Here is a 10,371-nt window from a genome sequence, read left to right as displayed (position 1 = left end):
CGGCAGGTCCAGGCATTTCTCGGATTGACGGGGTATTACCGCCGGTTTGTACCACGTTTTTCGGAGAGAGATGTGCCCTTGACTAATTTAACAAAGAAGAGGACTCCTAACACTGTGCTATGGACTGATATGACTGAGGCAGCCTTCAGTGACTTAAAAAAGGCCCTGACGTCGGCACCCGTTTTAAAGGCGCCTGACTATTCACGGCCTTTTATGCTCCAGACGGACGCTTCGGACACAGGCCGGTATCCAATGGCAATGGTATACCTAAGAGAGTTCTTTGAATAGCTATCTTATAATTACCAGTGGAAAAGCACAAGGAGATGAAGGAAAATGGGGACTGACAGAACTGAAGTCTAATAAACAAACAGGGTCCTGAGAGCCAAGAAGAGATGATCACACCACACATCAAAGCCAGACTACAACACCCAAATCATAGTCAAAGAGAAAAGCATGTTCTCTAATTGTAATTTGTCATTTTACTCCAAACTAACACCTATCAAGATTTTTGCATAGTTCTCTTTTTCGAAGTTGATCCAATGCTTGGGTAACAAATAGCTGACCACTGGCATATTAAGTAGTCTGGTGCTTTAAGATTTGCAGTAAATGTCGTGACTCCATAGCTACAAACAGCATGGCCGCTCCTTTCAAAAAAAAAATCAAAATGGTCTTGTGGTTAGGTCACCATCCTAACTATATGTTATAAATAAACCAGTGAAATTAAATGTTTAGGCATGCAAAAAATTTAACTAATTAAATCAAAGGTGATTCATCATGGCAAGGGTAAATTGCAACTTATGAGCTTACAAAATAGATTTGAATATAACTGGCTTATTAACCATACTTTTCATTAAAAGTTTTAAGTCCATAATTCCCATGCAATAATATAAAATAGGCAAGTAATGCAAAAGGAAAAAAATCAAAGAAGAAAAGGCCCAGTAATTCAAAAATGCAATAAAGAAGATGAAGACACAAGTTCAGAATACCAGAAGTTCAAAACTTACCAAAGGCCTAGTGACCGGAGGCTAAGGATTGCAGAATACCTGATGTGTTTCAGGCAAAGTTTGTTCCCTGGATTGTGTTTGTTTTCCTTTTTTGTAATTTTTGTTTTTAAATTTGATATTTTTCATGTGTTTTTGTCATTTTGTAGTTTTTCTTAATATTATGTAATTTAATAATGATGCCTGCAGTGGGCTGGTGCCCTGCCTGGGGTTTGTTTCCTGCCTTGCGCCATGTGTTGGCTGGGATTGGCTCCAGCAGACCCCCGTGACCCCGTAGTTAGGATATAGCGGGCTGGATAATGGATTTATGGATGGATGAATAATTATGTATTATATACTGTAGCTATGCTATTTTACTACATTCTTTGTGTTTAATGGGTGGAACTTCAAGGACCATGGCCACCATGACGTCACTGCTGAGGGGCTGCTCTCAGTCTTTACATTCTGATCCAGGAAATTGCAATTGCACAGTCGCAATTGTGAGGACTGCTCTTATGTCCTGCTTTTGGGGGATTCTTGGTCTTCTTTGGACTCTGATTTTGGGTTATGGAATGGACTTGTGATGCCTTTTTGCAGTTTTTAATTGTTTTGCCATTTTTTTTACTTCTTTTATTTAATAAACGCTTTATATTTAAGCAACCTTATTTTAGGTTTGTGTTTTGAATCCAGATGTTTTTTGTTTATCCTCTCCCATGAATGGCATTTTTGAGCATTTAATGTATTTTTGAACTGTTAAAGCCTAAGCCCCATTTTGGGTCTGTGCTGGATGGGAAGTCTGCCATTTGAGTTTGGAGCTGGGCTGCGTGGAGTGAGAGGCCTGCTTCTAAGACCACCCTGTGAAGCTCTGGTCATCTTTTTGCTTTTTTTGAGGCCTGTTCACCTCTCTTCGTCATTTTTATGTTGCAGTATCACAACAATGTCAAAATACAACTTGTCAGGCATCTCAAAATATAAAACAACAGGTATTACAAAGTGGCAAAATTTAAGGCCAAATATAAAAAAAGGATTACAAACTGCCTACATTTAAAGTACAAAACATGCCTTGGTAATGAATGCATTGAAGTAGGAGCCAGTGACACAGAGTATGGCTTAGCAGTTAGCTTGGGGCTTGCAGAGGTGTTAAATGGGGGCTCAAGTGGCTGTCCCATTAGCTGCAAAGTCATGGCAAGAGTTCCTGATGTCACTAGTGCAGCTCTACATGGACAGCAGCACCAGGTAACCCAGAGGTGTCAGGTTAAAATGAGGCTGGAAATTTTACCCTTTGAATCCACAAATGCCAGGACAAAGCCAAGGGCAGGCAAAGGGAACACTTCCTAGAAGCCAGAGACTGTCAAAATAGCTTTGGGCTTCAGTTTCACAAAGATAAACAACCAGCAGTTCATCAGATAAGTCATCCTTGTTTGCACAAATGGCAAAATTAAACATAAGCAGCACAAGGTTCATTTTTACTGATGTTTATTCATCCTAATAGAGACTTCAGATTGTGTGTTAGGAGCAGATTAGGAGCTGCAGCCATGCTGTCAAAATACGAGGGTCGTTTGATAAGTTTGGTAAATTTCAATGAGATTGTGCCACAATTCATTTGGTGACGTCAGGGCTAGTAAGTGTCACTCTTCAAACTAGGTCAGGCCAAATTTTAGCCAGAAGTGACAGCTGTTTACATTCTACAGACGTTTGAAGCAGTTTGTTCCCCCAATAAAGTGTTTAACTTGCTTTTTTACCATACTTATCAAACAGGCCTCATAGATGGACAAAAACTAAGTTTGAAAAAGTCACGTCAATGTGTGTTTATAATTAGCAGAGCCAATCATTTCGGTTTCTGCAAGCTCAGTGACTTTTCAGTATCATTAAATGTCATTTAAGATAAAAGGTTATTAAACAATACTGTAAGCTTTAAAATAATAAGTGAATTTTTCCTGACTGTGACTGCAATCCTTTGACATAGCAGTAATTTTGAAAAGTAATTAGCATGTGTGTTTCTAGACTCCTCTGGCACTCATATTCTGGAGATTCTGATGTGCAACAATATATAGTAGATTTGAAGTAAATATCTTATTTAAAAAAAGATGTGTTACCCTTCTGAAATCTAAGTTGAAATCTAAGTAATCAATGTAGACCTTGTGTTTTTTATTTCATACTGGGGGGCTTTGCTCGCCAACCCCCCTGCCCTGCGCTACATGCCAGCCACTTCGCGTATGTGGATTTCACTTTCACCAAACAACAAATTATTTAATTCTCGCGGATACGCCTCTTCATTGGGAAGAAACGCTACATTTCCCACGAATTAGATGATCTACAAGTCTCCGACTTAAAGTTTAAATCTGAACAATATATTCGATCTCTTTTCGCTGTTCCGTTATTTTACCGAGTAATAATTTCTGTTTATTTGGGCTAATGTGATCTTTACTATCCTTTTTTTGAGACTTTCAAATTTTAGTACTTTCATTATCTCTAACCTGCTCTGCATGTGTATCGCACCGTTTTTGAATTCTTTACTATGTTTTACTCTGTCATCTACTTTTCGTCTTTTGTTTCCGGCCCCGGGTGTGATTAAATTTCTTGGCACAAAGTCTCATCTCGCGGGACATGAAAGTATCTCTCTGAAAAAGTCACGTCTCGTCCCAGGATTTTTTTATTATAATAGAGAGACACGGGCTGTCCATTTGGCCTGATAATAATACGCACCCACTCCCTTTCTCTGGCTGAGGCCTTTTATTTCTTTGGATAGAGCTGCCCTTTTCCGCTACTTCTGCTTGATGTCATTTGTCGAACTGACCACTCTTATAGTTGCATTGTTTTGCAACTATAAGAGTTGCATTGGCCTCGTTTAGCAACTCTAGCATAGTCGTGAGTCGTGTCAGGGCTTTAGTTTTCCAGTGTGCGTGTCGGTTTATCTTTACATCCACTCATCCATTGCCCACCACCCAAAGTTAGTAATCATTAGCATTACAGCTGTAAGCTTGTTCATGTGGCCCTAGCGGTGCAAGAAAGTCACTACCACACTACTTTTTTAGTTGTGCCTCCCATTTTTTGATATTTTTATCATCAATTTTTTTTTTTGCCCCTTCTAGATGTTTTGTCTATTTTTAAATTTTTCTTCCTTACCCTAGCAACTGGAAGGAAATACAGATGCACAGAAATACACACATACATTTCTCCTTTCATTAAGGGTGGATAAGCAGATTTCTGTCCACCCAGCAGTTGATCCCTGCTGGACGTTTTCAGTGTTCATATTTGCAGTGCTCCATCTATTATAATGTATTCTGTAATGCATGTAGAAATAAAAAGCACTGCATCTTTCATTCCAACAGATGGCGCATCAAAACTTTGGCACTGCTTTTACGAATTCCATAACAAATGGCACATAACAAAGACATAGTAACCAGACAGACACATGTTCTTTTATTAAATAGATAAATGTTAATTGAAACCAAAACAAAAAATGATGTTTGCAAGAGATGTGGCTATAGAAACAACAACATAATGATCATATTGAAGAATGCCCGTTATTGCCAGTATGATGATGTCTGCTATTTAACGCTAATTACACAAATGGCTGCAGTATCTACACACTTATTGTTGTGGAATATGTTGTATTATTCTATCAAGCCTGTGTACATTCATTCATTTTCTGTACCTACCACTTCCAATATGGGAGCTCAGAAAGCCCAGCAAAAAATGGAGTCAAACAGGCTCTTACAGAGCGTACATACTGAAAGCTATGGCCTGTCTGACTTTGAGTGGTGGGAGGCCTAAATATTTACAGATAGTTCTCAATGCCCTTCTTGCTCCAAGGTTTACTTATCTATTAAAATGTTTTCTGCCACTTGGGGGAACTTCATGTAAGTTTTGCACTTTCTTGCTCTTGGAAACTAACAGAAAATGTGAAACTTCAGGATTGTGCTTTTAAGGCTTACCTGATGTCCTGCCTCTCATGGTTGAGGCCTTTATCCTGCTGTCTTCACTGTCTTTGGTTTTATTCCAGAAAGTTGACTTAAACGATGATGGCGTCAGCATTGTATGCTGGTAATAAAAATGTACCAAAGAACCAAATTATTAAAATGGTACTGTACCAACATTATGCAAAATACAGTAATCTTACTACATGAAAATGTGACTGAAATTGCTTTCCACTGTCTTTACTCAGAAGTAAGCATGGAGAGCACAGAATATGGGTGCTGATTTTCTGCAAGCAGAAAACCAAATTATGCAAGTTGAACTGTAACACGGCCATCAATTCAGTTGCAAAAAAAAGGTGGAAAGAGTTGATAGGTCTGGTCATCTTTAACTGGTTAATAATCAGAGCCGTCAAAGTGAGATATGACAATACTTCGTTTATAAGGCAAATGAAAAACGTGAACCTGAAGATATTACTGTGCCGGCTTGCTTACAGCTTTGCAAGGCTTGTCTCGCCAAAGGAGGCAACATATCAGATCTTTCTCAGCATTTACCCCTTGCTCATCCCGATGTCTTCTCGGGGCTCAGAATTCGACAGGTGTGAAAAGATATTCACAGTCAAAATAAGAAGAGATGAATGTACTTTGATGGGTTAACAAGTGCAGCATTTCTACCCAGCTCAAGCTGTTCAAGTCCAACCATTGTGTCTTCATGTGGAGCACTGATTAGCCTTTATGCTCCTCTTGTTTAGCAGTGGTTGTTTGCCAATTCCCTTTCAAAAGGTGAACACATGAATGCTGAAATGAACTGAGCTGAGAGAGGCCAGCAGTTCCCTAGATGGTCATTCGGCTCTTCTGTGACTTTCTTGTTGAGTTTTCTACGTGCTCTCACAGTAATTTTGCTAGGCTGGCCACTGCTGGTTAGATTTTACCACCGCTCCAGTATTTTGTTCCATTAGGAGAAGACGGCTCTCACAGTGGTTTACTGGAGTCACAGAGTTTTTGCTTTATAATGCTTTCCCTACTGATATATTTCAGTAACTCTGTCTCGGGTCTTCTGGAATTTCTTTTGATCGAGACATGGTGTGCTGCTTGTTGAGATCTTGAAGCCAACTTCACATTGCTGGAAAAGTTCTACTGAAGTGACGTTCAGCTTCAGCAGGGCTGGCAGAAATCAAGCTTGGGTGTCTCTAGTTTAACGTATTTGAGCTTGGATCACTGGTTGATGGACAAAGGAGGCAATTACTTTTTCACATCAGTGATTTTGATGTTGATTTTTTTCCTTCAATAAATGAAATGCTTGTGTAAAAACTGTAAAAAGGCTGTGTATTATACTACATTTATTTGGATACCAGAAATACATTATGAAAGAGCTAAAATAGAAGAAATTAAGATGGAAATACTTTTTTTACAGTGCTGTACATCCTAGTTCTTAATTCTTTCATAATCTTTTTAAATGATCTGAACTCTACAAATAAAATGGTTTGATCAGCCTGTAAATAAGGCATGGCAGTTGTCAATTCTACTCCAAATAAAATTAGAATACATCTTAAATTTGTGATACTGGTTTGTAATTGAGGAAAAAAAATGTTCAAGTCTATTGTGTTGAAGTCTTATGACTAAATGACGTGCTTATTTAATAAACTTAAGTTTAGGCCTACTCGCCAGCACATTTATTTAAGGACACTACAGGAGAAACATCATTTGGTCTGAAAGAAAGGCATGGCCAAGTGTCACCTGCATTTGAGTGAAGATAAAGTCCCGTCTCAAATGATATCTCCCAGTGGCAGCACATGAAATGAAAACCAACAGTCCAAGTACCGAGCCCTCCAGGACACCCCACCAAACTAAACCACCCAAAGATGACGCCTGTATCTCATAGGCTTCAGTCCTCAACACAGTCGAGTGGTCAGTGGCGTCACAGCTGTAATCTTTGAGTTAAGAGTTTGCATTGCTACACGGAGGTTAGTGAAACTCACTGGGCTTCCTCCCAAGTGGTGTTCTCGTCAGACCATGGGATGGAACTTGTTCAGTCTTCTCTTTAAAGAAATGCACATAGCTTTGTGTAAATTGTAAGGAAAGCTGCCAGTCTAAGAGAGTGGTTTTCTTGGGTGAACATACCAATCATAGGAGCCATCAGCTTTTCTGGCTTACTTGTGCACATCCTTGTATACATTGTACAGGTCAAGGATTACAAAGTGCTCCTTTCTGCAAACAGCACTTACTCCATCTTTTAAAAATGATTATGTTGAGGCCTGGCTTCTGAAGATACCCAAAGTGCAAAACGGTTTCACTTTCAAGATTTTGATTTCCTGGGAGACAAAACAGTGGAGTAATATGCCATTGTTCTGATGTTTGGTTGGTTTGCAGTTCGTTTAGGTGTGGACTTCAGCTGGTACTGCTCCGTTCTTCACTACTGGGGCAGATTACTTGAAAGTAACTGTCCTTTTTATTTTATCTTGCACTTAAATGTCTAGAAGACATTTACAAAAAACAAGCAAGGTACATTCCACTATAAAAATATTGTAACCAACTTACAAAATGTACAGAGCCATGTAGATTTTAACAAATAGAAGTATAGATGTCTGCTATTTAAGTTATATGTGACACCGTAGTGTTCCCATTTTGACTAAAATAACACTCCACTATGCTCCAGAGGTGTGAGATTGGGTGCTACTGCCTACGAGTCAAAGCATACACTTTTATACAGTAAAATGTATCTGCAAGTAGGGAAGTTCACATTAAAATAAAGTACACTGCAGCACAGGCCTTCTAAACCAATGACACAAGAGATATATTATGTGCTGGAACTGTCGTGTTCTCAATGTTCAGTTACATCTGCTACACCCCATTCTCTAATCAGACTTTCTGAACTCTATTATGGACTTACAGGACCATAGAGGTGTATGTGGTCAGGTGGTGCCCAAACAGACTTAGGCAGAGCACCAGTCCTTGTGATGGTCTGGGTTGACTCCATGCTCCTGTAACGCCCAGGAGCCTCTGGGACCTGCCACCGTCGATAGTCATGAGGAGGACAGAGGAGCCAAGCAGACGAGGACACAAAGATAAGCAAGGAGTAGGTGCATAAGTGCTCACTGACCTTATTATAAACAAGCTAAACAAATCGAAAAAAGTGTTCAATAAATAAATAATCCTATAAAATAAAGTGCAATTCAGAGACCACACCAGATGCTGTGTATCTTCTTTGGTGATGCTTTGACAAGGATGAAGTGCCATTCAATGAGCTTGGAGGCATTTACTAGAACTTGAGCAGATCAGATGTTTCTAGACACCTCAGAATTCACTGTGAGATTGCCATCAGCAGTGTGCCAGTACCTGTGGAGCCATACATGCCCAAGCCATAACACACCCACCACCATGCTGAACAAGTGAGGTGATATTCTCTGGATGTCGGGAAGTTCCTTGTCATCTCCACACTAGTTGCCATCAGTCTGATACAGGTTCATCTTTGTCTCGTCTGTCTGCAAGACCTTTTTTCAGAATTCTGCAGGCTCTGTTAAATACTTTCTTGCAAATTGTAATCCAGCCATCCTGTTTTTGTGGCTAACTAGGTTTGAATCTTGCAGTGTGGCCTGTGAATTTCTGCTCAAGAAGCCTTCTGCAGATAGTCTGACACACACACACACACGCACACACACACACACACACACACACACACCTGCCTCCTGAAGACTGTTTCTGGCCTGATGGGCAGGTGTTTGGGCTTTTTCTTCACCTTAGTAAGGATTCTTCTGTCATCAGCAGTGGAGGTCTTCCTTTGAGATACTGAGCTCACCAGTGCCTTCTTTCTTCTTAATGATATTCCAGACAGTTGATTTAGGTAATTCTAAGGTTTTACCAATGTCTCGTATGGTTTTATTCTTGTTTTTCAGCCTCACAATGACTTCTTTGACTTTCACTGTAATATCGCTTGTCCTCAAATTGAACAATGGCAACTACAGAATCCAAAGGATATAAGCAAGGCGTGGTATCTGAGGCCTGCAACAATGAAACACACCTGAGTAACCACAAACACCTGTGGCGCCAACTGTCCCAAACATTATGGTGCCCTGAAACTGGGGGAACACGTACAAAAAGTGCTGTCATTTCTACATGGTGTGACTGAAATGTATGCAAATACCCTTAAAGTCTGCAATGTGCACTTCAGTTACATCTGAATTGTTTAATTTGTAATTTGAAACCGCGGAGCAGAGGGGTAAATCAAAGAAAAATTAGTCTTTGTATCAAACATTATGAAGGGCACTGTAGTTCTTAAATCAAAAAAGAAATCCACCATACAAATATAATGGTTGCAAGACAGTAATACATACAGAAAGAAGACTCTAAACAGGCCCATTATTCAATGGCAAAAAAATTTAATTTTTCTAGCAACTGCACATATACAGATTTGCTAATATAAACTTATTACAACTTTATTTGTAAATATATACATATGACCCATCGTACATATTTTAGGATCACAACATTCAGATATTGCCCATAGGAGGAATTCACACCTATGAATTTCTAATGTTTGTTTAGTTACTGGCCCATAAAAAGGAAACAATGCCAACAAGAAAGGGAACATTAAAGACATCTATAGTAATATGACTTAAATATACAATTCACCATATGCTTAACTGTTTAACTCTTCAGGTTTCCCCTAATTATTCAAGTATTTCACACTTCGCTAAGAAGCAGTGCTGAAGCTTGTTCACAGAAATCCTGCCAACAAGTACAAGCCTTTATTTTTATTTTTTCTTATTATTGGCACAAAACAAATACTCATGCTTATTTAAAGTTTCTGATTAAAATGGTAACTGCTATTTTACTGTACTCTTTGATACCAAAGCAATAAAATGAAATGCTATAATAAAAATAGATGAAACGATTCACACGATTACAGTAATGCATCATTTGCAATAATGCTTTTATTGCATAGTTCAATTTTTTTAAGTACCAAAAAAAGGACATTTTCCACCGTTTAACAATACAGACACCCAACGCCTACAAGCAAGTAGAAATGTAAACATATTTATATGAACAGCCTTGCAATGCAAGATAATAAAGTCTTTACAATTTGTATGCAGATCAAAAGAGGTTCTTCTCAAATGTCGACATGATATCGCTCTGCAATGTCATGTCAATGATGGTAGCCATCTGAGGAGAAACAGAAAAGAAATGCGTGTAAATATCTTTAAATAATCTGGTTTTATTTAAACAGACGATAGAGAGACCTTTGCCAACACAATTTGAGCAGAAATTAACCAGACACATCTGCAACATATTCATCAGTTAATCTGAAATGTCTCCTTTGCTATGGCAGTGCTGTGAAACAATCCGTGTCCCAACACATGCAAGGGTGAGCCTCAGAAACACGTGGTGCTGTGTTACACATTTTAAAAAGAGTGGCCTGGTGGTGAAGGAGTTGGTTAAAAAACACATTTGCTCCTGTCTGGAACAGCAAGATGTGG

The 10,371-nt window shown here is 39.0% G+C and overlaps 1 protein-coding gene across 1 annotated transcript in view; it reads right to left on the bottom strand.

The window, feature by feature from the left end:
- Positions 1-9,316: 9,316 nt before the first annotated feature.
- brdt (bromodomain, testis-specific) overlaps positions 9,317-10,371 on the bottom strand; it is a 54,373-nt gene continuing 53,318 nt past the window's right edge. Inside the window, exon 20 of the mRNA XM_028811434.2 lies at positions 9,317-10,057. Within this exon, the coding sequence (XP_028667267.2) occupies positions 9,989-10,057 (69 nt within the window). The 3' untranslated portion in view covers positions 9,317-9,988. The remainder of the gene's footprint in view (positions 10,058-10,371) is intronic.

The sequence above is a fragment of the Erpetoichthys calabaricus genome, chromosome 10, assembly GCF_900747795.2.
Source record: "Erpetoichthys calabaricus chromosome 10, fErpCal1.3, whole genome shotgun sequence".
In the NCBI taxonomy this organism is placed as follows: Eukaryota; Metazoa; Chordata; class Cladistia; order Polypteriformes; family Polypteridae; genus Erpetoichthys; species Erpetoichthys calabaricus.
This window is presented reverse-complemented; position numbering and strand designations above follow the sequence as displayed.